Source organism: Antennarius striatus, chromosome 16, assembly GCF_040054535.1.
Source record: "Antennarius striatus isolate MH-2024 chromosome 16, ASM4005453v1, whole genome shotgun sequence".
Lineage (NCBI taxonomy): Eukaryota > Metazoa > Chordata > Actinopteri > Lophiiformes > Antennariidae > Antennarius > Antennarius striatus.
Window position 1 is genome coordinate 14,501,667 of NC_090791.1, and position 25,322 is coordinate 14,526,988.

Sequence of the window (25,322 nt, forward strand, 5' to 3'; positions counted from 1 at the left end):
CAGAGCTGTCAGCTTGAGCAAACTGATGTGGGTTCCATTTAATCCCATAATAACCAGAACAGCAGAAAGTGCAAAGAGGCCTTTCCTAATATCACACCAAACTGAGTCAATGAGGGAGGAGTCCCCCCCCCACCCCCTCGTCTCCAGTCTCCTCTAAAAGGCTACCATTGTATGTCTAGAATCGCCATGGATACTGCCGATGAACTGTAAGCCTTTAAGAATTATTAGCATTCCTCTCTACCCCAAGCACTGTAGCAAAGCTGCTTGCTTTACCATCAATCCGTCTTGAGAGAAACAACATTTCTTTCATTAGAAACTACAGGAATTTCCATCTGGCTGGGAATTAATTAAAGTCGAATTATGGGCTGCAGGCAACATTGGGTGACCCAGACAAATTCAACAACACCCACGGAGGGGAAGAGTGTATGTGGCCTTGGAAATGACTCTGCTAAGAGGATAGCAAGGCGGTTATGAGAGATGAGACAGATAAGAGTGGGGTGATGTTAGATCTTTTTTTTTTTTTAAATAATTGTCTTATTTCTAAGCAAATAAGGGGTTAATAATAACAGCAATAACAGTAACAATATTTTTAAAGAAGTGTAACTTGGAAATTCCTTCACTGACATTAGTTGTGGTCTTTAAAAATCCTCCATGCTACCATATCTGCCTGGAAAATTTTAAAAAAAACTTTAGGTGATGTAAAAATATTTAAATAAAAAAAAACACATTGAAGTAAAACACTCACAGCCACCAGGTGTTATCACCACCAATATATTAGATCAAATGAAGAGCACATGTTGAATGAATTAGTGTAAGGAAACACAGAATACGGCATTCAAACACTCATTATTAGGATCAAGCTGTAAAATTAGATGAATTAAAATTAAGGTACTGCATTACCTTTTCCTCCCCGTAGCAACACATCTTTAATTTTCCCATTTTTGAAATGGGGACACACATCTCTTCACCAAAAGAAAGAGGTATCACATGAGATATCATCTATAATTCGAGAAACAGACGTATTTAGAAGCTAAAACATGATCTGAAGATAGATCAATCCCACCGAACTTGAAATTTCATTTCAAGTTCTGTGGGAAAATATTATAAATGTAATATAAAATAGTGATGATTAGCCTAGGGAGGAACTGTAATATATGATACACAAAAGTAAATTACTCTCTCCAAAATAATGGAGCGTTTGTGTCTGTTTGTTGGGATGCTTGCTGAGACAATGTGGCCACTGTCCAATGAGAAAAGCTCAGCCATCGGTGACAGAACACACTCTGTTCCACAGGCAGGCAGGGAGGCTCCACTATCAGGTGTAGGACGTCTCCAGTCTCTGAGACGTCCATCGATGCAGAAAAAGTAGGTCTGCATGGGACCCAAGGGGAAGCAAGGTCCCGCTGACATTCCATTGTTTGTTCCAAAACTGCTCAATGGCCACCGTTTCCCCCGAGGATACATGAACTACAGTTTCAGTTTCGTCCCGTCTTTGTTGTTCCAGATAAAAACAACAAGTAAAGAGGCAAACTGGAAGTCATTCCCAAAGCCTCACTAGACTGAGACCTAAACCAGACATGGAGGAAAGGAGTGATGCATAGAAACATGAAGACAGCTTTACACAGGTGTGATTTAGTTAAACTGTTCGTAACAGGGTGGACTGATTATATTTTTCATTCATTATTGAATACAAATGTCTGCTTGTTCAGGTTTGCTCTCGCTTACGCAGCCACAGGTGATCAGGAGACCTGGACCGAGGTCTACACATGAGAGTGTAGTTTGAGTTTCATGATGATGCTACTGTGGCCTAGAGACTTCCAACCAATCACAAAGCTGGTTCCTGTGACTCCGTACTGTGTCCAGGGGACCCTCCCTAGAACACCAAGAACAACAATGAGTCACCGGCTATAGAGGACTTCTACAAGCACAGAATATTGAGGCCACTAACCATTTAGTATCGTATAGCAGGGTCATGACATCATCCAAAACGTCAGCGTTCACAACATCGCTGTAGGTCATCAGCGTCTCGTACAGCTTGCTGGCCGTGTTCCTCCTGACCTACAGTGGTGAGAGGACAGCAGCTCCTTCAGTCACGTTGGTTGTTGTGCTTCAATCTTTGTTAAGCCTGTTATCATGCTGTCATTTGCAAATTATAACAAAACACATAATACAGGTATATGGTCATAAACCAAGGTCACACCCTAAAGGGGCCACAGACGTCCAAAATAAACTTCAGGTCATTCTATCCAAAAACTGTCAAACAAGTCACTCAAATATCTGAAATTAGCTTTGTGGCGGTGCTAAAGGAAAAGCCAGGAAGTCATCAAATTCATTTGGATCATTCATGGAGTGACTTTCAAATTTAAACATGAAAATTCTAAACATGTTGGACCGACAAAACAGTATGAAGGAAAACAACTTGGCAATAAAATAAGATTACTTAAATTTTAGGTACGTTTCACACATTTATTTTGGAAAGGTACATATTCCCTCTGAACTCACAACAGGGAAAGGATGTCCAAGGAGTATCAGCAGCTGGAACAAAACGCTCTTTCTTACTTCACCCTGGAACTGGATCATCTCACTGAATCTAGGAAAACCAAACAAGACAGTCACATGGATGAAGCTTTCTACCTCATGCTGGTGTAATGAGCATGTTGGTAAACTTACACAGACACACAGGCACACAGCTTGGGAATATCTCTGGTCTTCTTGAACGTTTTGCAAAGAGCAAATAGATCCATACAGAACTGATGACTTGGAAAAGAATGAGAAAAGGTTTAATAGACGATAATTAAAAATAAATAATAATCAAGCTTTTCAATCACTCACTTCTCTTGTGTAGTAAAGATCTCAAAATATCCCTCCGCGAACATTTGAGAGACCATTTTAAGAAAAGGAATGGACACCCTGAAAAGTAGCAGATAAATGATGCTATGAGTATGAACAGTCTGTTAAAATGAATCAGCAATATGTTACAATAAAATCATTTGAAGTAACCCATAAAAAAAACGAGGCTGACGCATTACAGACAAGTCCAGATTAACAGATCTAGTGAGGTTTGGGTACCTATCATTGCAGAGGTTTTCTCTAAAAATGGTCAGCAACACGTCTCCAAACTGTCCCAGAGCAGCTTCATCGTCCTGAATCCCTCTGACGTACTCAAACATTGCCAGGGAGGAAAAATGTACCTGAATGGAAGCAACAGGGAGAAGAAGTCAATGTAGAGAGAATCTTGGCACAAGAATCGATGCAGTATTGACTCACATTCTTGCGTGCAGCCCTGAAGAAACACATTAGATATAAATGTGGTGAAGAAAAGCTGGAAGAGGTCAGACTAACATGACAGTCACGTCCAAGAGATTTTATTTACAACCTTCTTTAGCAGATAAGTTGAACTTTACTGAACTCACTGCTTATTTTACATGCTTTAAACTTATTTTCCTTTCTAAATCCACAAATAGTAAAGTTAAAAATAATCATCAAATCTTAAGGGCCAGGATCTTTTAACCAGTCAGATTGCAAGAGAAGAGAACTTAATAAACCCAAAGTTCAGGGCTGCAGCTGAACCTTCCTTAGAGGGATGGCCAAGAGTGGAAAGAAGCACGCATACTTCTAAAATGCTATTTAGCATTGGGTGGCAAAGATTCAACTGATAGCTGACTCACAGCATCTCAAGGGACCTGTTAGTTTGTTCTGGATAAGTTCAGATTAGAGCCTAGACTTCTTGTGAGAGGAGATAAGTCAAAGTGTTAGAGCCTAATAGCTTTCATTTTTTAAAATCCAATGAAGGGCAGGGGCCAAAAGAGAGAGAGAGGGGGGTTAATATTGTGTTTAATCAAGAACACAATGTCAGACACGTGGATCCCTCTGGTGGCCAAATGGAGAGCTGGCTTTGTCAACTCATTACCATCAGAAGGAAGAAAAAAAAAACTACTTCAGATGACGACTTAACATCTAATCAATGCTGTGAGATGACAAATGATTTCTACAAAGAGGTTAGCCCATAATAAACCTCCAAGCTTGCTAATGAGGCCAGCTCAATGATAAACTATTAAGAGATGATCATGTTCAGAATATGAAGGACTTTTAGATTTTACAGCAGCAGTAAATATTTCTGAAGCATCACAGCAAAAACAACATCATTCTATTTTTGTACTGTTATTGTTTGTTGTTGTTTTAACAGCATCTTACTGCATAATCCAAGGATAGAAAATTGATCTGAAACAACATTACAGTGATCTTAAGCCTCTCGTCAGCATCCACCCAGTCTGGAGTTGGAAGGTTGCACCTGAGCCCAAATGTGTGTGCATATAACCTCTACACATTCCTTAGTGTCTACCTGCTATCCAGGGATTGCATCACACACACAGCCTGAGCTGAGATCAAGCTGCAGCTATGAGAACCTGCTTCAGCTCTAGGGTTACTTTCCTGTTTGTGTGCCAGTACTGTTGAAAGCAGAGATCGAGAGCTCTTGTTGTTTTTGGTAGAATCACAGGCAATTGAGTTCATGCACCTTTCTCTGACGGGGTGTACTAACTATATTAGCTTCAAATGTTAGACTATTTCGTCTTAATGAAGTACATACAGAACATATCAGCTCTTCACACCCGGGATATTTTGTTTTTATTTTTTTTAAATGTTCTGCTTCTTTCATTGTTCAGGACAATGCTGTTATGACTGCTTACTGTGAAGCTTCTAAAACGATTTGTGGATGAAGAAATCAAACCTGGCTTTCCGTGGACATAACTAGAGGAAGAGCATGACTGAATATAGCATTGTATTTAATGAGGTGTTCATTCGAAGGCATAAAATTCTCAAATCAATACGTTTTTTTAAATAAGCTCCTTATGCTGCCTTCTTGTTGTGCTTTAGTTCCAAATTCATGTCATCTTTTTCTTCAAATTCTTACAGCCCCTTCTGCTCCAGACAACAGAGGAGCTTTGAAAAACAGATGGTGATAAATTTAATTAAAAGTAAAATACTAACCATCTCAATAAGGCGTGGGTCTTCCATCTGATGCCAGATCACAATTTATAGCAAATAATTAACTACTCCCAAATGCTTTCTGTGACCGTGATGTCACACCTGGAAGTGTCTACATTTATCTTCCTTTGATTTTACAACTATATACTGCTCTGAATTGACAGTGGGCTCATCCTCCCATCATGATTGACCTACTGTGGACTCGGAGATCCCTCCCATCGACACGGTGAGGCCCAGCAGGGTGTGGTACCGATACTGAGGCAGTCTAAGCAGCTGGGTGATATACTGGAAAGCTTGTGAAGCAGCCCTCCAGTTTAGACTGGTTATGGTTTCACTGAAAGGACAATAGAGTCATTAATCAGCAGATATTATGGGTTCTCAGAATAAAATTGTAGGAAAGAAAATTGTCCATATTTCATAAATATTAGAAAAACAGTGTAGAGGAGAAAATGCTTAAAAAAGGAGCTGGATGATGAGCTAAAGGTTCAGGGTGGAGGGAGACTCACATGGGGAAAATGCTCATCAGCTCCTCCCTGTGGGGGACGTGAGGTACTACAGGCTCCGTGCTGTGGAGGAGGCGCAGGAAGACGCTGCCAGCGTGAGCTCTGTAACGGTCGATCTTCTCCGCTGCCTGCTGGGCCAAGCAGCACATCATACTCTTCACGCTGTATAAATAGTCATGAGAATACAAGATATGAACTCCCTTGTTTTATTGCACAATATATATACAATGTATATACAGTATATCAACCCTGCACCATAAATGAGCTCAGTCGACTGTTTTTAGGGGCCAACTAGAGTCCGGTCAACAGCAATGTGTTTCTTTTTTATCTTGTTCCTCCGTAACAACTACAAAATGTACTTGGTTGATGTATTAACTGTACATGCTTTGTTAGAGGTATTTGGATGAGTATTTAAAGAGACACTAAATATTAGTCAAAACTAATGAACACATCAGACAGGCTGATATGACAACATGCTTGTCACCAGCTGGTGGCGTGACTCCAGCGTTGTGACTCACATGTCTGCTGAAAGGATCTCTGGAGCGCCGCCGGCCACCAGCAGCGTCACATCCATCATACTCGTCATCGCTGCCTCTCTCACCCTGAGCGTGTGGCACAAAGCGTAAAGAGTTCATGTTGGCAGCACAGGACACTTTATCACAGGCTTTTACATTACAGTATTTTCCGCACTACAAGGCGCACCCAAAAGCCTTCAATTTTCTCAAAAACTGATAGTGCTCCTTATAATGCAGTGTGCCTTGTATGTGAAAACAGTTTTAAAATAGGCCATTCGTTGGAAGTGCACCTTAATAGTGCAGAAAATACTGTAATCATTAGGATCTGAATGACTTCAGCATCAACTCCTTAAACACATGTTAAATCAAAGAACACAAAAAAACCAGAAGCTTAAGACACTTGCCACTCCTTCTTTAGATTCTGCTTTAGCTTTATTCTATTTAGCAACTTCACGGTCAAAAATGCTTCATGGCTCCAGGACACTGAAATGTTTCGCATAATTTAAAAGTTACACCCTAAAAACGGTCTACAAGCGCAACTCTTGATTGTTAGGAGTGCAGACATAAATCTCCACATTTTAAAGAACTTCTGTGTCAAAACAGATTTAAAATGAGATATCCTACTGTTACGATGTGTGTCGTACAAACAATCGACCAAAACTAACAGGAGACAAGGTAATTTTAAAAAAGTATATTCAAAATGAAGACAGAGAGATTTCAGGAGTGTGACAGAAGAAGCCCATCCCTTGTATGAGAACAAGTGACAAGCCTGGTGACATTCCTGGTGGTAAGCCTGACCTGAGGCTACTAATGAGGCAGGAACATATTTTGTGTGTGTGTGTGTGTGTGTGTGTGTGTGTGTGTGTGTGCGCGTGTGGCGTGTGCGCGTGTGTGTGTTCTCAGGTGAAGGGACAGAAAAACACCTCAGGCAATGGAGTAATCCTCAACCGGGAGGCAAATAAAAAGAGTAAGTATGTATGTATCTGTGAGCAATGTGTGTGTGTGTGTGTGTGTGTGTGTGTGTGTGTGTGTGTGTGTGTGTGTGTGTGTGTGTGTGTGTGTGTGTGTGTGTGTGTGTGTGTGTGTGTGTGTGTGTGTTGACCAACATGCGTCAACATGCTAACTCACCACGCTCCCACGTCCCCTCTGCTGTCTGTTGTGTAGTCGTTCATGCTGCTGAGCAGAGTGTCACACACCTCTGCTATGTTCTCTGGGCATAGACTGGAGTCTGGGGAGCCATCGACACACACACCAACCTTCACACACACTCTGAAAGACAAATGATGAGAAAATGCACGTTCAAAAACATAATAACCAGTCAGCACAGAAGACACAGCAAAACTGGGTGATAAGAAAAAGTATAATTTTAGAGGGAATAAGGAAAAAGAAAGTTAGACAGGCAACAACATGTCATTCAGGTCCTACAGGTAAAGCCAGTCAAATGTTTATTTTAGCTTTACTGCTCACAAAGTCCCATGCTTAAGGGAGCAGACAGGTGATACTGCATGATATTAACCTAAGCCATAAACACGAGACTAAATTCCACTCACTGAGCGATCGCCACGACCGCGTCTCTCCTGGCTTCTACAAAACTCCCCTCCTTCTGGCTGATAGCACACATCTGCCTAAGGCCTTCCAGGATCTGACAGAGACAAACACATTTATGCACATCCAGCGGTAAGATGTAAGAGGACTCATAAAATAAACCACACACCCAACCCACCTGCTTCAGCTTGTTACGGATCATGCATGTGGGCAGACAGCCGAGGGCGAGGGCAGATCCGCTACGAGTGAGCATCCGTGGACTCTTCAGCCAGTCAACATACTGAGATACCAGGACATCTGCACGTGTTCACACAAAAACAAACACACGCACCACTGTGGCATCACGCTCAGCTTCAGACTTACTTTAGAACTAAAGGAAACAGGGAATATAAGTCAGCTCACCCTGCACTTGTGACTTAGCTTGACCTGGCTCTTCCACGTAGTACTCCTCACTGAGGGCAGACAAGCCTGAGATCACTGCAGCCTGCGGGCAAAGGAAACAGATGATCTAAGAGTATTAAAACACATACTTAAGAGTAATATTTTATAAACAGTGTGTGACATTCTACAACTGCCTTTTTAAAAAATAATCAAATGGATGTGTGGGCACATTAATGTAGCAAAATCAAAAGCTTTCTATCCAGTAGCTGCTAGAACACCCTAGGATCTGCAAAATGAGCTGCTCCCCGTGTGTCGTTGTGAAGATGGAGACACCAGGGAGACCTGGTGTCAACACGACCCAAACTATGATATGCAGAAGATGGGTAGATGAAAACACAAGTTACCAAAATACTGTCCTTCTCACTGCCAGAGACACGATGGAAACTACTTATGGAGTCATCAATGAGCCACTGCCAACCAGCTGAAACACACACAAAAAATCAAACTTATTTCTCCAAAATAAAACGTTAAAAAAAATGTCCAAAATCGTGATAACGACTGCTGACTCTGACTCACTGATCACGGGTTGGTTCTTAAAAGGCATTTTGGACAAGGACATCTTCTCTATCAGAGTGCACACTGTAGAAAAATGACAAGAGGATGAGAACTGGCATTCCCGGGGATGTCTCTTCTGTTTCTTGTGATAAGCCATTAAATATAATGTTGGACCTACTTGCTGGCCTCATAAGTTCTCCACCAAAACCCCTATAAAAAGGACAATACTGAAATGAAGCAGTACTGGAAATAGTATTTAAATATTTAACCGTACAAACTGTCATGTGCTTACCGGTAGTGTTTTCTGTCATGGAGCTACAAGTGATTCAACACATGGTTATCAGCAAGAGAACACACTTCAACCTGTATGTTCAATGAAACTGAAACTCCATCAAAAAATGAACTTACTGTCTGGTGAAGGTTTTTTAGTGCATCCACACACTCTGGAGATATCATGTCCACCACAGACCTGTAAAACAAAGATTCAGATACGGAAACAATAATTACCCACAGATGAACTCCTTACCATTTTAACTTTGTTATTACTACATTCTTTCATTTCCATCAATGACACGACTGGGTTGGGCCGGTCTACCTGCTGGTCTGAAGACCCAGTTCGTACAGCGCGTGTGTGATCTCTGCACATGCCAGGATGGCTCCGTGCCGACTGTGGAGATCAAAACCAGTCGCCATGGGCAACAGCTGCAGCAGAACTGAGACCAGAAAGGGAAGAAAGAGAATTGCACATTTACTCACAGTCAATAATTAATAACATAATTATAATATTCTGATCATATTCTTCATTTCCTAAGGAACAGGAAAGGTGGCTTGGTGTTTACCTGTTGTTGCCATGTAATCGGGTAGCAGAGGTGTTAGTTTGTGAAGCGCTTTAGCAGAGAGCTCTCGGATCACACTGTAAACACAGAAGAGTTTTATTCACAGCCTCATATTCATAAATGAGAACAGAGCTAAACAAGAACTTACATGTCCCAGTGGTTGATTTTCATGGATATCAAATGATCGATCATGGCCTTGGTGTACTCTGGGAAGCTAGCTACATAGACACTTTGAAGAAAGCAGAAACATTTAGTTGGGAAGCTGTAAATATCAGCAGACAACAAAAAACTTTCAGTTAATAGAAAAAAAAACAGTTCCAGTCTCACACATTTCGGTGAGGTAAGGTTTCCACATTTTTTTTCTCAGAGAAACTTTTCTGTTCAGTCTTCACGTTCACCTTTTTCCCCTTACATTCTGCATGAGCAGCTGTAGTTCAGCTTTCATTGAAGCATATTTCTTACAGGGTGACCATGTTGGTCATTTGCATACGGATAGACAAAGAGGGGCTAGGCGAAAAAAGATGTCAATCTAAACTATTTTGTCGTGACTGTTCAAATGAATGGATTGGGTCTTTGTAACTTCTAAAAGTAAGAATCAGATGGTCACAGCAACAGTTTGAAGAAGGGAAGTAAGGCCAACAAAGAACGGTCAGATAAATGTGTTGTGGAAGAGCGTAGCATCCTTCCATAGAGTGGTGGCCTCCGGCACCTTGGACACGGTGAGGTTCTTTCTGATTGCAGGCCAGGACTTCTTGTCCAACACCAGGCATCTATTTCCCCACATATGTCCTCTGAATTCACGATCTTACTGATCACAGCCATTATCCTTAGCTAAACTCATAGATTCAAGTCAGAGCAGCTAAATAAAGAGCCACTAGCTAGAGCCGCTCATTTGGGTTACACGACAAAAAGTATGTTTTGATAGCTTTGCTTTAGGGCCTTGTTCATTTTCTAAACATTCTGCAGTATTTACTTGTATTTATTATCCCAATGCACTATTTTGAGCATTTAAATAATATGAAATTGTTTAATGAGGTCTCCAAACACCACTTGTTTGATTATTTTGCCTCACTTTTTAGAGAGACGAGAGGAAGTGGTTGTCAATTTTTTTTATTTTATTTTATATACTGATATTCTTGGGACACTATTAGGATTCTGTCCGTTCTGTTCTAATCATTTGCCCAAATGCACTTGCACTGGAAACATATACATACAATGTGGCGATAAATCCATAAGTGGAGCCGATGTGTAAAATACACAGGTTCTTACCTAATGTTCAGGTAACAGTTGGTGAGATTCCCAACAGCAAAGTAGTCTGCTTCAGTCACAATGTCAATACCATGAGGAAAGTTCCCCTGAGACACAAGCAAGCAAAAAAAGTGATGAGACGTCCTCAGCCAGCTCAGTAAAAAGGATCATTTTTATTAATACTAAGCAGGTGAATCTGAGATTGTAAGCAAGTGACTTTTTCTTTGTTTTATTGCTTTAAAAAGCTTTCACTATCACAACAAGTTCAAACAGGAGCTGAATATTTGGAGCAAATAAAATTCAAATCACTGGGATTCTGTTAGTCACAGCGCTCATGTAGTAAAAACAGCAATCACAAACCTGTCTGCCGACATTCTCCTGGAAGGCAGCCTGTGACAAGAAAGACATGAGACATTAAAAATAACATGTGCCGTGTTTGTGTGCAATTATTATAGCTGTATATAAATCTACAGTAAGTATGTAGTTCAGAAAACTTACGGAGGCAGCTCTGCGGCAGGTGACACTTCTGTCAAACAGGGTTGTTATCAGCAAAGCACTGCAGGGAAAAACAAAGTATAAATGGACAGACTTGTACCTGCCGACACAGGGAAGAAGGTATTCATTTAATCTCACAGTTTAATGGGTAGACCATGTGCAATAAAAGTACTTCCAATGTGTAACGTGAGGATTTGTGCTTCCATCTGTGTAACTATACAGATATTAATCTGCTACGCACAATTCTTTTGGCTATTTTTCCCACATTACCTCCACCAAGGAAGTTGTGTTTTGTTTTCACCTGTGACTGTTTGTTGACTGGATGACTGGCTGTTTATTAGCAGAATTATTTAAAAAAAACAAAACGAGATGGGATTCCATAAAACCTGAAGAGATGGTGCAAGAAAAGATTTAGCTTTTTATTGTTTCCCCCTTCCTTTAACATTGTATTCAACGTAACATTATATAAATAGTTACACTGATATTTCAACTTTAAAATTATTTGTGCATACCAGCTAATTTCTAACTATATGTAAAATATGGTGTTAAAAGTTCCCTCTACCTAATGACCAACCCAAATCCTTTACCTCACTGAGGCCTCCTTGGATCTCTGTGAGATACAGGATTTCTCCTCCTAAATCAAACATGCAAAACAAGTCCTAACTTTACGAGTTAGACCGACATGGGCAGGATTGTTTGGCCTTGGGGATGTGGGCTCCACCGACTACTATTGTAGTGAACAAATGGAGATAACACCGGCACATATTCATGTCTACAGTTCTCGCAACACATCTTTGACTGAGGGACTAACCTTGTGTCCCTGTCCTGTAACAACAGCGTGTCATCATCTTAATAATGTGATAAGAAGTGACTTCGATTGAAGGGATGACTTAGCGTAACAATTATCATCAGCGTGAATGCGGTGCTTCTATGTGCTGCACGGGTTTCCAAAATAAGAGTATCTGATTCATCATAATTAATCATCTACGACACTGGAGGCTGTCCGATGCAGTTTTGACCCCCCAACACAGCCCGTTCCCCACTGCCTCAGTGGCTGAGGTGAGAACGTGAATGATAGGAGTCAAAGGGAGGCAAACTAAATGTACCACGGTGAAACCAGCTATTGTGTTACAATTGTTTGCTCTCCTCCCACGTTCAAGTCGCTTTATTGACTACCAAAGCTTTGCTTGTTTCATCTCCTGAAGAACATTCTTAATCATGTATACGGCCTTGACAATTAATATGTACGCAGTGACACTGTAACTACAGTTACTTGAGGATGCATTCATATATCAGTACATATATGAGTGTGTCTGAAAGTAACTGTCCCATATTTAAAAGAGACAGTTTTCTGCAAATGTCATCCAGCTGTGATGAATAGAGCAGGAACCAGCTTGTCTGAGCTTTGCTGCCAAAAGCGACCGAAACCTACAGCAACAGGCGAAACCTGGCAGTCCTGTAGGCTAGATAGGGTGTTGTCGTGACTGTTGATAATGGTAGTCACAGGGGCTCAAACTGACACTGCAGAGCTGGTCGGCACAGTCACAGGTCCACAGGTCTGTACACGCAGGAGAGAAGAACGATCAAGGAGGTAGACCGTTACTGTTGCTAAACACGAACAATTTACACCGATATATACAGTATTATACCCGCTTCTCTACAATTACTTTAAATTTGATGCTTCTGATACATGAATGAGGTCATCAAAGCCCTAAGAATTCACTCTCCAATGTCAAGATGTGATAAAACATACTCAAATCTTATGCAATTCCATAATGTTTCACAACTTTTGTATTTTTTTTCCCTTGCCTGTAAAAGCATTTCCCACTCTTATCTTTTCATGTAGCAAATTAAAAAAATGTCTTGTGTCGACACCAGAGATGTGTCCCCGTGGTTATGTGAAAGCAAACCCAAAATGTTCTCCCAAACACGTAACTGATCAGCTGCAAGTAAACATTTCACAGAACCATCAAATATAAATGAGGAAAAACATCCACGATCCACATGGAGCAGTGAACACATAGTCAGCACACAACTGTGTGGTTATGTGGGGACATGCGAGGTTGATGTGACACAGAAGAACTGGTTTCAGGCAGTAAATAAGTGCTTCGCAAATCATACAGCTTCAGCCCAAATTCTAATGACAATGAATTTCATAACAAGCTGCTACCTTAAGAACCCTGACAAGTTCCTGAACAGAGAACTCTTCTTACTTGGCTGACTGTACCTGTAAATATGACACTGAGTTTAATGCTTGTGTGCATGAACTACTAAAGTGGTAACCTCAGTTCACATTAAGTTACAACTTTTAAATGATAGTTTAACAACATTTAACTAAAAATAGCATATACCTGTATACTAGAGAGGTAAAGAGAAAGCCACTGCTAATTTTATCTGACATTTAAATTCAATACACAATAATGACTCTCACTGAGTTTTCGGGATGATATTCTATAGATGAATGAGTCCAAAGTTTGAACTATTTGAGGACAGGGGTCCTGTCATGTCTGGTAATTCCACAAAAGGGGCGGCAGTGGCTCAGTGGTAAAGCGGGCGGTAGAGCAGGTCGTCCTATGATTTAAGATCGGCGGTTCGATTCCCGCTCCCGCCCCCCCAAAAATACCCGGAGGTGAGCTAACAGTGGGAGGTGTCAGCTCATCTCCGGAGCACTGCCGAGGCACCCTTGAGCAAGGTGCCGTCCCCTTTACAAATTGCTCATTTGAGGCGCACCAAGAAGGAGCTGCCTGCCACTCTACCTCCCCTGCATGCCTACAGGCCCCTTTGTGTGTGTGTGTGATACAGGGGCCTGTACTCACAAATATGTATGCATGCGTTTGTAATCAGTAGCTAGAGTGTGCTTTCTTTCTTAATTTCCCTCCGGGGATCAAACCAGTATATTAAATTAAATTAAATTAAATTAAATTAAAAAAATGCTCATGCTCAAACTAAAGCAGTTCTGCACAGAGGAGTAGGTAAAGGTTCTAACATCACCCCGATCTCTGGTTCTTGGAAAAGTTTGGTTGGAGTTGTAACTGCTTGAAGGGGAACCTTTTTATAAATATAAAAGTAAAATCTATTTCAGGTTGCATTTGTTTTAACAACTTTATTTTAAGAAATTGATGATTGTGTTAATGAGTATGGAAATTACAGCCAATACTATTGTAGAGTTTACAAGAAGAGAAAGGGCTAATCAGCACAGCCATCTGACTTTCTGGCTTTTGGATTTCTATGTGTGTAAAAGCATCGCCTCAATCGCGTGAAATCAATCATTTGGCTGTCAAAATAAGATGAGCTCACTGTGTAGTTTTGCAGAGATTGGGGGAAGAAGATGGTTTAAAGGTGTTTACCTGGCGATCTGAGCGACATAAGGCTTGAGCTCTTTGGGTTCATAAGCCCTGGCGAAGGCCCAGCACACATAGCAGGCAGCGTCACGCACATCCTGACCAGCACTGCACGCTCCGCGCTTCTCCTCATATGTCAAGGCTTTGATAATGACAGGCACAACTGTAAGCAGACAACAGATATAGATGAGTAACACAACCAACCAAAGAAAAAAAAACATACAACAATTAAAGTTGTGCAGAAACAAAAGTCACATATATTGTATGTGTAGTAGAGCTCAGATATCCCGTCATTTAACTCCACATAACAAATCCCTAAATGGAAACCAGTAACAGCACCTGATGTTTCTGTTTCCTGTTTCTATGCTCTCCCTGCATTCGTGGGCTCCCTCCAGGTCCTGTTGCTTCATCTCTCACTTTACATCTAAATTTAATGTACACATTGCCATAGGTTTGTACGCAAATGCGTATGGCAGTTTGTCTTTCTACGTTTTACAATAGAATCTCTCATTTTCCCATGAAGTCGTTTATTTTCTAAAACACTGATGCTCAAATCTGCAATTTCCAATTTCATTTACCAGGATTTAACCAGGAAGTGTTGGACATTAGACCTCTGAGACATCTGATATGACTAAATTTAACCTGTGGGGTCTTTTCAACATGAACTGGTAAGAATGTGTTTAACATCAAACAGGGAAAGTAAGTAAAGAGAAAGGATCAGTAATGATTGCCAGCGCTAAAGGAGGGAACAACTGTAATGGACTCTGCTAAAGCAAATATGGTGGGGCCTATGGTATCATCTCTGTGTTGACAACATTTGTGTAATTGTTTTGAAAGCAAAGAGGCAGACAAATAGTCTGCACTACAGGTCTTAGTAATCAAAATGGTCTGTGACAGTTTGTTTTAACTAATCCACTCAAGACATTGTGAATCATTTTGGGGGTTTTTTCAAATGTGAGATTGTTTTTATCCAACTGACAGCAAGATAGTTGTTGCCGAGCTCCTCCTCTGCAGTAGGAGAACATCAGCAGTATCAATAGTCTCACATGCAATCATTTGGTGCTTTTCTGTAGTATCTCATAAGGAAATGTGATTGGGTAACATTTCGATTGAGAGAGCAGCAGGCTTATTTGGATTTAATGTCCGTAAAGATTATAAATCCGTTTACACCGTTTATTTGAACACTATGCCAATAAAAAAGTCAAGCCACGCTTAAGCAAGGTCAGCATCTATTTTATGTATGAAAATGCTATGCTAATCTTGTCAGTTTGTTGATGAACTCCACTGGAAACTTCGAGTGTTACTTTGAGAGTAAATCAACAACTGTGTACACAGTCGGTGCATGGTGACAGCGGCGTGGTCCTTCTCATAAAGTCACCAATAGAGTGGGACAGATGGAAAGCGATTTATAGCCCCCACCCAATCTCATCATGTAAATCATTGCTTGAGGCTTGACTAATATCAGGTACATCGACGTTGCCTGAGGGCCCTGCTGGTTAGTGCTGAAGCCCCACCCACTAGTGAGACAACACCTAGAAGAGAGAAACTCACCGCACAACTAACATCCCAAAGTACAGCGCGCACACACACCATCACACACACACATTCACAAACACATTCAGAACTTTTAACACTTACTAGAGTGGGACAACCTTACCGGTCACTAGCGCTGATTCTCTGTAGGGTGAATACTCAGAGGAGAACACCGTCGCTACAAGCAGGTAATTCATTTCTCTATTTCTTTATTTAATGAATTAATATTTTCTCTTCAGGAAAGAAAGGGATTGAAATGACATGTATTCCATAATATATCTTTAGAAACCAATCGTTGGTTCAGATAATGTCAACAAGTTTGCGAATTTAAAGGGTGTAAGCAACGTATACACCTGTTACCCACGGATTGTACTTAGCCTCAACTTGTAGTGTCACACTTAGGCACAGGCAATGTTCAAGGCACCTGGATTCTACAGACAAAAGTCCAAAACAGAAATGTCAGCCTTCTTTAAATATAAAAGGTTTATGTAAATCCTAAATCATCAAACTGTTATGGAACGTAAGAAAAAAATACTAGCCACCTTAGCTTCACAGGAGTCAAATACTCATTTTTCATGACTGAAAAATGGTATTAATATAATATGAAACGAAAGGTTTTGACTGGATAATATTCAAAGTGAAGAGACAGACTGTTTAAAAGGGACTTTCAAATAGATTTCAGCTCTTAGGAAGGGAGTGGTTTTATGTGCTACTACAGTTGGTACGAAACTTGAGTGACGACTTCTTGCGACAGTTCATGACAAGCAGGTTCCTCCATGGAGCACAGCAGCACAACTTCACACACAGCTTTAGGTAATGTTTCATTGAAGTCAAATTAAAGGTGTCTGAGCTGCCACGTGCGTCAATGTTTAACTTAAACATCGTTTTTCAATAACAGCAGTTCCATGGTATTGTTATGATGTTACCTTTTTTTTAAGGCTAGCTCCTATATTGCATCTCCAGTATGTGAGCTCATCAAAATGATGTTTGGGAGGACCCACAGTCACAGTCATCATGGGAAGTAGGTGTCTGGTATTTCCCACGCCAACAGCATCGGGTTTAGTAAGGCTGAGGGTGAAAGCAAGTCTCTGCACGCCCTCCAAGTGCCAAGTCAGCCCAACACCTGCCTTTACAGGAATCGTGTAGATAGATAAACGCATGGGCAGGTGACAAGGCAGCAAACGATCAACCGAATCCCCCGTGCACATCACAATTGTGTGACTACGCTTTTTTGCATGGGTTCTTCATTTTTAACCATTTCTTTGTTTGCTGTCCAACTCACTGTGAAGTAGCAGCTGGAGAAATACGTTAGCCTGAGGGTGCAGTGTTTTGTGCTGCAAGAGATTTTTTTTGCCTAAGCAGTCAAGGAAATTGCTGAAGGAAAAACCTTCCACTGAGTCCCAGTCAAACAAGTCAAACAACTCTGTTCTTTACTTGACGGTCAAGTCAGTGAGAATCTGGTGCAAAACCTGCAAAGACTTAGCATCTCTGACAACATTCATTCTTTTACATCCCCCAAACATCTTTAGTGAAAAGAGGGCCATATAGAAACTAATTCCCCAAGTTTAATGTGTTGTTTTTCCTCTTTCAGAAATCGTGCATTCAAACCAAGATGGAAACTGACCAGGAACGCAAGCCAAAAAGGCCACATTACATTCCCCGTCCTCCAGGCAAACCCTTCAAGTACCAGTGTTTCCAGTGTCCTTTCACATGCAATGAGAAGTCTCACCTCTTCAACCACATGAAATACAACTTGTGTGAAAACTCCATTTCCCTGGTATCACAGAAAAGTGGGCAAACGGGCCGACAGCTCAAGCCAACAGCAAAAGGAGCTCCTGTCAAATCAAGGGATTGTCCGAGCCCCCCGTCGACGGGCGAGGATGAGAGTCCTGGGAAACAGGCAGCCAAGGAGAGCAAACCCGAGATCAGCAATGACATGGCAGAAGTAGAAATTGGGTGTGACATTCCAGACATTAAAGACAGGTTAAGTGTGGCAAAGTCAAATATAGTAACAGAGAGACAGCATAAAGAGAACAATGCACCCAAGTCGTCGCCTCGCCCTTCTGCTTTTTCTCCTGTCACACCCAAATGTGACGGGATGGAATCCTTGAAGTCACCTGTGCAGCAGTCAGACGATTCACAAGCTCCTGGTCCCACTTTCAATCATCCAGGTTTCCCGTGGGGAACAATCTCATCCTCCAGTCCACTGAAGCCATTTCCCCCTCCCCTGGTTCCTGAATACTCTCCTTATGTCATAGCAGAGCGGCCCATTTATCCGCTCTGCTATGCCAGCCACCATGCAAATGAGGCAAACCCTCCTTCTCTACGGCCAGAGTTTTTGGATCCCCAGAGGCCTGTGGTACCACAACCCATCGGTCTGCCTCACACTCCACTCTTTTCCCCCTACCCATACCCATACTGCCACTCTCTGCACCCAGGGCCCCCTCTACATTACACCCTGTACAGACCCCATGAGCTTTCCATGCCAATCACAGGACCTAGATATCTTCCTTTGGATCTGTATGGTCCAGGTTTTGGGCCCAAGGATTATGACTTCTACATGCATCCACCTTCCAATCACAATAGTCAAAACACAGCGACACAAGAAAAGAGCAACCAAGGACAAAACGGAGACAAGGAAACCAGGCTAAGCCCCAAAGAGGGATGTTCAGCATTGGGCTCCCCTGACAGACCCAGTCATGCACACATCATTCAGAAAGACGCAGAGGCCCTGAACTACACTGACATGGGCGAGTCAGAGGTAAACACCCAACCAGGACACACAGCGACATCCACAAAACCTAACCCGACACAGGAGGAATCTGCAGGAAGCTTGTTACAGTTGAAAAATCACCCTATCAACGGAGAGTAAGTAATAATTGCAAAATAATTTTATTCTATTATTTACAATTATATTATTCACTCTGCTAACTCCTGATTTTGGCTTTTTCTTCTTCAGATTAGTGGAGGAAAGCAGATATTCCACTCCTGAACAATGTCCTGAAACTACGTCAGAACAAGATGGTCAAGACAAAAGAGAAGATTTGGTCCCCCTCAACTTATCAACAAGGACCATGGACAAAGAGGAATCTGCACCTGATCACAGACAGAATTTCTCCTACACAGAGAAATTAAAGGGAGAAGAACTGCCTCTGAACCTCAGCGTACGAGCTTCTTATAGCGACTCTGTACAGACTGGCTCTGCCCTGAGCACCTCAGAAGATTTGCAGCAAAGGCCGGATACGGAGCTCGATGAAGAGCCGTGGGACCAGAGGCAGACTGCAGCACTGGCCCTCTGTCAGTTAGCCATTGCAAGCTCTGCTGCCACTTCCTGTGTCTTCACTGCTGCAGACGCGCCCTCAGAGGGCTGCACGGAGAAAAGGGGTTCTGGCTCTCCGAAGAAGACCGAGCACACAATCAGTGGTAAGGCAATGAGCACGAAACGAGCAAACGGTGGCCAGGCTGAAAACAATTGCCATAAACCAAACAAGAAAGCAAAAGCATCAGGGCGGGCCCTGAGGAGAAGGCCTCGTTTCTGCTGACTGTTATACAGACAGAATGTCTCCAAACTACTGCAAACCTCAAGATGAAAAGATCAACTTTTATTCAAAAAAAATCATTTGGCACTGAAAGAGTTGATTATTCTAGCGTGAATGGAGGTGACACGTTTACAGAACTATCAAAAGGTCACAAAGTTATCGGTTGAATGCGAAGACTCTTTCATACAGTGTATGTGTGTGTGTTTATGTGTGTTCTGTTTGTTCTCACACTAATTTGATTAAGGGGAGAGGCTAAGGTTTTCAATAAATCTATCTGGACGTTCTGGGAAGCTGACAACAGAAGATGTATTATTAACTGTAAAAATCTGATGAATAAACAAAAAGTACACTGAATACAACGATCCATTCATCTCATGATATTACTGTGTTTGTGGACCCGTACCATCCGGCAGTCGAGAAGGAAGCAGCAGTCCTCTCCTACCAAGTTCTGCCAGAGCCAGGCAGCCCCCCTGCCAGGCATTGTCCATTTCTTGGTAGCTTGAAGAAGATCAAAAAAGCATAACATGCCTGAAAACACTCAGGAAGTCGGTGGAATTTAATAATATCGGAGAAACTATTATGAAAAACATACATAAAAGCCATGTAGGTACTGTATATAAAAACTTACGTGAAGCAATCCAGCACTGATCCGACCACCACATCTGCCAGCTCCTTGGGAAGTCTCCCAGTCACTCTGCCAATACTTCAAATAAGGTCAGAGGTTAAAAAGTGACAATAAATAAACACAGGTGAATATTGCAACACATGAACTCCTTCACAGAAGCCATCTTGAACATGCAAAGAATATGAAAGACAAGCAGAAACACGGATTTTTATATTACCCCTTTGCTGCAGACCAGCGCACAATTGTATCTTTGTCTTTCAGTCCCACCAGCAGATGCTCTGTAAAATTACATGCAAATTAGATTTTTTCAGAGTTGAACACCAAACTATTTTTATGTCAGTGGAGGCCAAAGCTTACCAATAACGGTCTCCACCTCCTCGGGAATGTCGTAGCCCTCCTCATGCTGTCTTGTGTCCACATCAGGAGTTTCGTCATCAGTGACAAGGGTGGACTGAGACATGCTGAGTTTTGCTGCTAGACAACGACTTCCTCTCTGGTACCTGAGAAATCAGCGTGCAAACTAATGAAAACAATGTAACAGCACATAGAGGAGAATAATAAAGTGTGGCATTAGAGGTCAACAGGTTGACAAATGTTCAATCTGACCTCCAAGCAGCCAGACGAGGTTTGAGGAAGGTGAGACCGAGCCTCTGGATTAGTTTGATGCTCAGTTTCTTCAGCATTGACTGGCTGCTCTCCAGCAGACATTTCTGTTCCACACACTGCAGGACTGCAGGAGCTGTGAATCAGATATACACACCATAAATCCACCACAAGGCAACAGACTGACAAGTACAATCCTGAATATCACCTCTGATGAGCAATTATCACTACAATTTTAAGATTTAAATGTTTCAATGTATTTGTTTGCATATTTACACAAAATTTGACCAGCTCTGACTCTAATTGGCAGAAAGTATTGACCTGTAAAGGAAAAGCATAGATCATACGATCGGGTAATTTTGATTTAAAATAAATTTGTGAACACAAATGATTCAGTTACCACATGCAAAATCAAACAAACAGAACATAATCGTCACACACTGAGTTCTTGTCTCATTACTGCACAGAAACATAACCTACCATACTGCAGGAGGTCATCTCGTTCTCCATGTTTGAAAAGCTTTGCCTGGAAGACATAAATATCAGACTCAGACAACAGAGGAAAAATGACAGCGGAACCATATGAGAAAGAATCACAAATGTAGAAATAGTAAAACAGTTCGCTGAGAAACTTAAAAAAAAAAAGTCCCAATTATTCCCAATAACAAATTCGTACCAGAGACAATTACTTCTTGTTACATTATGGATCTCTGGGAGAACTGAACCCCATTCTACATCTAGGTGTACCCAAATCAACGTACAAATAACATGCAAGTATGGCTCCCATAGGCTTGTTGTCTGAACACAGTCACTTTTGAACGCCCTAAGCACCGGATAAGCTGGAGCTGTATTAACTCCACACAGATCGTAAACAAAGGGATGCCTTCTGAACATGTCAAGCTAGTTTATTTGCCAATGATATGACTGAAATGTTCTTGCTTGAGGGCTGAATTACATTTCCTTAGCTGACACTAAGTGATTTGAAAACAACATTCTTTATAAAGAAAGATTTCTATCACAGATGTAATGCAAAAAGTATCAGGGTAGAACAGTAGATTTTATTGGAACTTAGTTTTTCAATTGCTGAGCAACCGTTTAGCTTTAAGCAATGAATTAAACTGACAGGACAGTCACTTGACGCAACAGGTCCGCCACATGCAACAGGTGCATTACACACCTGCCAGAATCCCAGGCACACACCCAGGTATCATGTGAGAAATGTGTGTCGTGTCAGGTCTTGTAAGCTTCCCCTTTAATACAGCAGTGCAAAAAAAGTTGCCTTGGCTTCCCACTTCTCACAGAAAGGTGTGTACTCAACACCGCAAACCTTTTTGTGATCGCTGGATATGTGTGTGTTTACCAGAGACTGCAGCACACTTTCCAGCACCCTAATGCCGTCCAATGACTGGTCGTTTTTCTGCGATACAGTCTGGAAGCACCAATCCACAAAGCCTCCGAGGTACTTCTGTGTCACGTCCCGGCGTTTCATGAACCTGTACATTAATGAGCAATAAAGGAGTCAAAATATGTGTCATAAGATGAACTCAGACACTAACAAACGTTGCACAACAAATCCTGCCCTCTACTGGCTGGAAAACCAATTACAGTCACTTGTTACAGAACCTTTGGGTGAAACGAGACTCACATAGAAGAGTAGACATTTGGCCCAATATAGTTTTGCTAGTATATTAAGAATTGCTTGAATTGGAATTGAAAGCTTTTTAAGAAGTCAAAAAAAGAAAACATAACACAGTTTAAAGGTACCACATAATATTGTGACATATTTTGTGCCATCAACTGCGATCCACTTTTATTAGAGAAAGAAAAAGCATATTTTAGCATCCTTTACTATTTCATTTATTATTCCCAAACAGGTCTAAACAATCATCACTAATTATGTCTGTAATCACTAATCACTGTTAGTACTACGGAAAAAAAATCACAGTATTTAACAATGTTACAGTTTAAGAATATTTTGTTATTTTGATTTCATCTTATTATTGACCTCTGTTTAATGCCTTGAATGTTCACTTCATTAATGTCAGCAATTTATTGCATTGAAATTTTATCAAACTGTTATTATGTGAATTTAAAATTACATTAATCTTTTACTTATTTTTGGGAATAATCCAAACCCAACATCCAACGTTTCTACAATAAACTTTTCATTGGTGTAGATTTGGTTTGGTATGTACTGTAGTTCATTTGATTCATTCATTCATGCTGGCCCACCAACATCCAGCAGCGGTTATGGTCTTGGTTTGCTGTGCCGGACATGCGAGAAAAATAATGTTCAAACTGTGAAAACTGATATGCCACCAATCTGTGATGTACGTGCTAACAGTTTTTGTGAACTTACTTGGATATTAGCACAGACGCAGCAAACCTACACATATCAGGGGCGAGTAGATAAGACTGGAAAAAAAGAAGGAAAGTTACTCACACTGAAACATCTGAAAAAATTAAGCTAATTTAAATGCAGCACAGACATGAAGCCAGTGGTGATCTGTCTTTGTTGACAACATAAAACTACTAATGCTTATTTTGCACCTTTTTCCTCTTTCTTAAAACTTCGGCAAACAGTCAAATTCTTAACACGAGACAGATTCAAATTAATCATATGCTTGCCTTTGCAATGGCTAGAATACGGTCCATGGTGGGCTCTGTGATGCTGTCGTCACTTGAGGTAAGATTGCCATCCAGACGATAAAGGTCAAACGGCAAAAGGCAGGTCATGGACAGCCACAGCAGAAGCACATAGCGGGTTTGCCAAGTCTGAGAAAGAAACATAATTTTTTACTACAAGCTTGATAAAACGGATTCTTAAGAACATATATGTGACAATCCAGGAAACTTCATTACAGCCTGACATTAACAAGCACGTCTCGAAATTATAGCAATAAGATCCAACTCACTTCAAGGTCTTTGGGGTCCTGTCTGGACAACAGGTCCAGGACTGGGTGGAAAACTGCTACCTCATGAGGTAAACGTTGCATGAAGATCTTATACCCTCTGACCTGCCAGGGAAGGTGGGAAAGAAGGAAGAAAGGAAGGAAGGAATAAATTCAACCTTGGGACATATGAGCTGAGTAAATTTTCAGTGAATGGAAATTGTGCATTGCAGGTGTCATGCAGTGTGATTGGTTTTTGATTGTACAAATACAACGGCCAACCAGGCCTGTTTTTCACTTACTGTACAGATGATAATGAGAAACTTGAAGCTCAAATGAACCAATGATGGGGGAGACTTCTCACTCCTTATAAACACAATTATCATGTCCAACATCCATTCTAAGACGAAAACAAATCATTAGAAACAGGATTTGAGGATGCACCACTCCTTTTTTTGTCAAATCTGAGAACTGAACCTGCAACTGCTAGAACTGTAAACTTGACATGTATAGGGAACGTTCTACCAATTAAGTTAAATATATAAATGTTCAACCTTTATTCTATAGCGCTGATACTAATTTAAGTCAAGGTGACTTCACGTACCTAAATGTGGGTCTAGGAGATGGGGCTGCTCTCGGTATTTACCCATTATCACTGTGGGGGAAAGCAGTGTGATGACTAGAAACTAAACACATCCAGAGCTTTAATTCAAAACACCATTATTTTTTGATTCGTGTACCATGTGGATGACATTCTCACCCAATAATTTCTGTGTGGCGACTTCGGTGGATCTGAAGTCCCCATGAAATGTCGGGAGGCTGGAGATGAGCGCTCTGGTGTCCTCCATGTCACTGAAGCCGTCCAGCAGACACCCTTTGACAATAGCATCCGACTCTCCCTCCTCGCCACCGGAATTCTGCTTTTCTGACTCATCTAAGACCATCGTGTCCGACATTCACCTACAAGAAGTGCCTCTGTTGTAGATGCTAGGGTTACAGTCGGATGTTACAAGTTTTATGACACTTAACGCGCTAAATTCACTGTTGGCTAGCCAGGGGATGGGCTGCTGACAGGCTAGCTTAACTCCAGTGCTAAGCGTCATGCTTCTTCTTCGTTGGTATATTATGTTTGTCTACAGACTGTCGCATTACTGCCTCCTGCTGGATGTAGATGGAAAACACCATCACTTCCACTTTCAAGACCATCGTCCATCCATCCATCCAGTCCAATCCACTTTATTTTTACAGCACAATATAAATAAACACAAGAGTTTCAAAGTTCTGCAGAGTCAATAGATGAACAACACAACAGAAGCACCATAAAACAATGAACACAATGGGTAAAATAAAAAATCAAGTAAAAACAAACAATAAAATAAGTTAAAAGCAGAAATAAAATCAGATAAAACAAGTAAAATTATATGTAAAATAACATACAAAATGAACACTCTAGATGTTGTCAAACGCCAGGGAAAAGAGGTGGGTTTTAAGAAGAGATTCAAAATGAGGAAGTCAAGAAGCCTGCTTGATGTGCAGCCGCAATCCATTCCATAGTTTAGGACCTGCTACAGAAAATGTTCATTCCCCACAGAGCTTCAGCCTCGCTTTAGGCTGTGTTAGGAGCAGCTGGTCAGCTGACCTGAGAGAGCGGCTGGGAGTGTATGGGTGAAGTAGCTCAGAGAGGTAGGGTGGAGCGAGGCCATTTAAGACTTTAAAAGCAAATAAA

General features: G+C 41.3%; 2 protein-coding genes across 3 annotated transcripts; one reads left to right on the plus strand and one right to left on the minus strand.

Annotated features, from left to right (window-relative positions):
• Positions 1 to 755: 755 nt before the first annotated feature.
• tbcd (tubulin folding cofactor D) lies at positions 756 to 24,692 on the minus strand. 2 transcript variants are annotated; one of them, XR_011038377.1, is made up of 39 exons: positions 24,357 to 24,692; positions 24,201 to 24,251; positions 23,899 to 23,996; positions 23,621 to 23,722; positions 23,334 to 23,480; positions 23,065 to 23,120; positions 22,066 to 22,198; positions 21,186 to 21,231; positions 20,709 to 20,841; positions 20,460 to 20,602; positions 20,320 to 20,380; positions 20,106 to 20,180; positions 19,881 to 19,975; positions 14,412 to 14,568; positions 11,068 to 11,125; positions 10,930 to 10,959; positions 10,591 to 10,676; positions 9,470 to 9,550; positions 9,325 to 9,398; positions 9,081 to 9,198; positions 8,894 to 8,954; positions 8,778 to 8,800; positions 8,664 to 8,695; positions 8,507 to 8,569; positions 8,335 to 8,411; positions 7,952 to 8,033; positions 7,728 to 7,846; positions 7,555 to 7,646; positions 7,133 to 7,273; positions 6,008 to 6,091; positions 5,493 to 5,651; positions 5,182 to 5,320; positions 3,070 to 3,191; positions 2,833 to 2,910; positions 2,671 to 2,757; positions 2,503 to 2,590; positions 1,949 to 2,058; positions 1,726 to 1,873; positions 756 to 1,566 (listed from the first exon to the last, which is right to left on the minus strand). XR_011038377.1 is itself a non-coding variant. In XM_068337030.1 (38 exons), the coding sequence occupies exons 1-38, from the start codon at positions 24,550 to 24,552 to the stop codon at positions 1,798 to 1,800; spliced, it is 3,573 nt and encodes a 1,190-aa protein (XP_068193131.1). In that variant the 5' UTR covers positions 24,553 to 24,692; the 3' UTR covers positions 756 to 1,797. The 2 variants fall into 2 exon arrangements, 1 of the variants encoding a protein (XP_068193131.1); XM_068337030.1 differs by having other exon boundaries at positions 756 to 1,873.
• znf750 (zinc finger protein 750) lies at positions 15,981 to 19,866 on the plus strand. The gene is made up of 3 exons (XM_068337031.1): positions 15,981 to 16,126; positions 17,530 to 18,806; positions 18,898 to 19,866. Exons 2-3 carry the CDS (start codon positions 17,551 to 17,553, stop codon positions 19,478 to 19,480), a joined length of 1,839 nt encoding a protein of 612 aa, XP_068193132.1. The 5' UTR covers positions 15,981 to 16,126; positions 17,530 to 17,550; the 3' UTR covers positions 19,481 to 19,866.
• Positions 24,693 to 25,322: the final 630 nt, after the last annotated feature.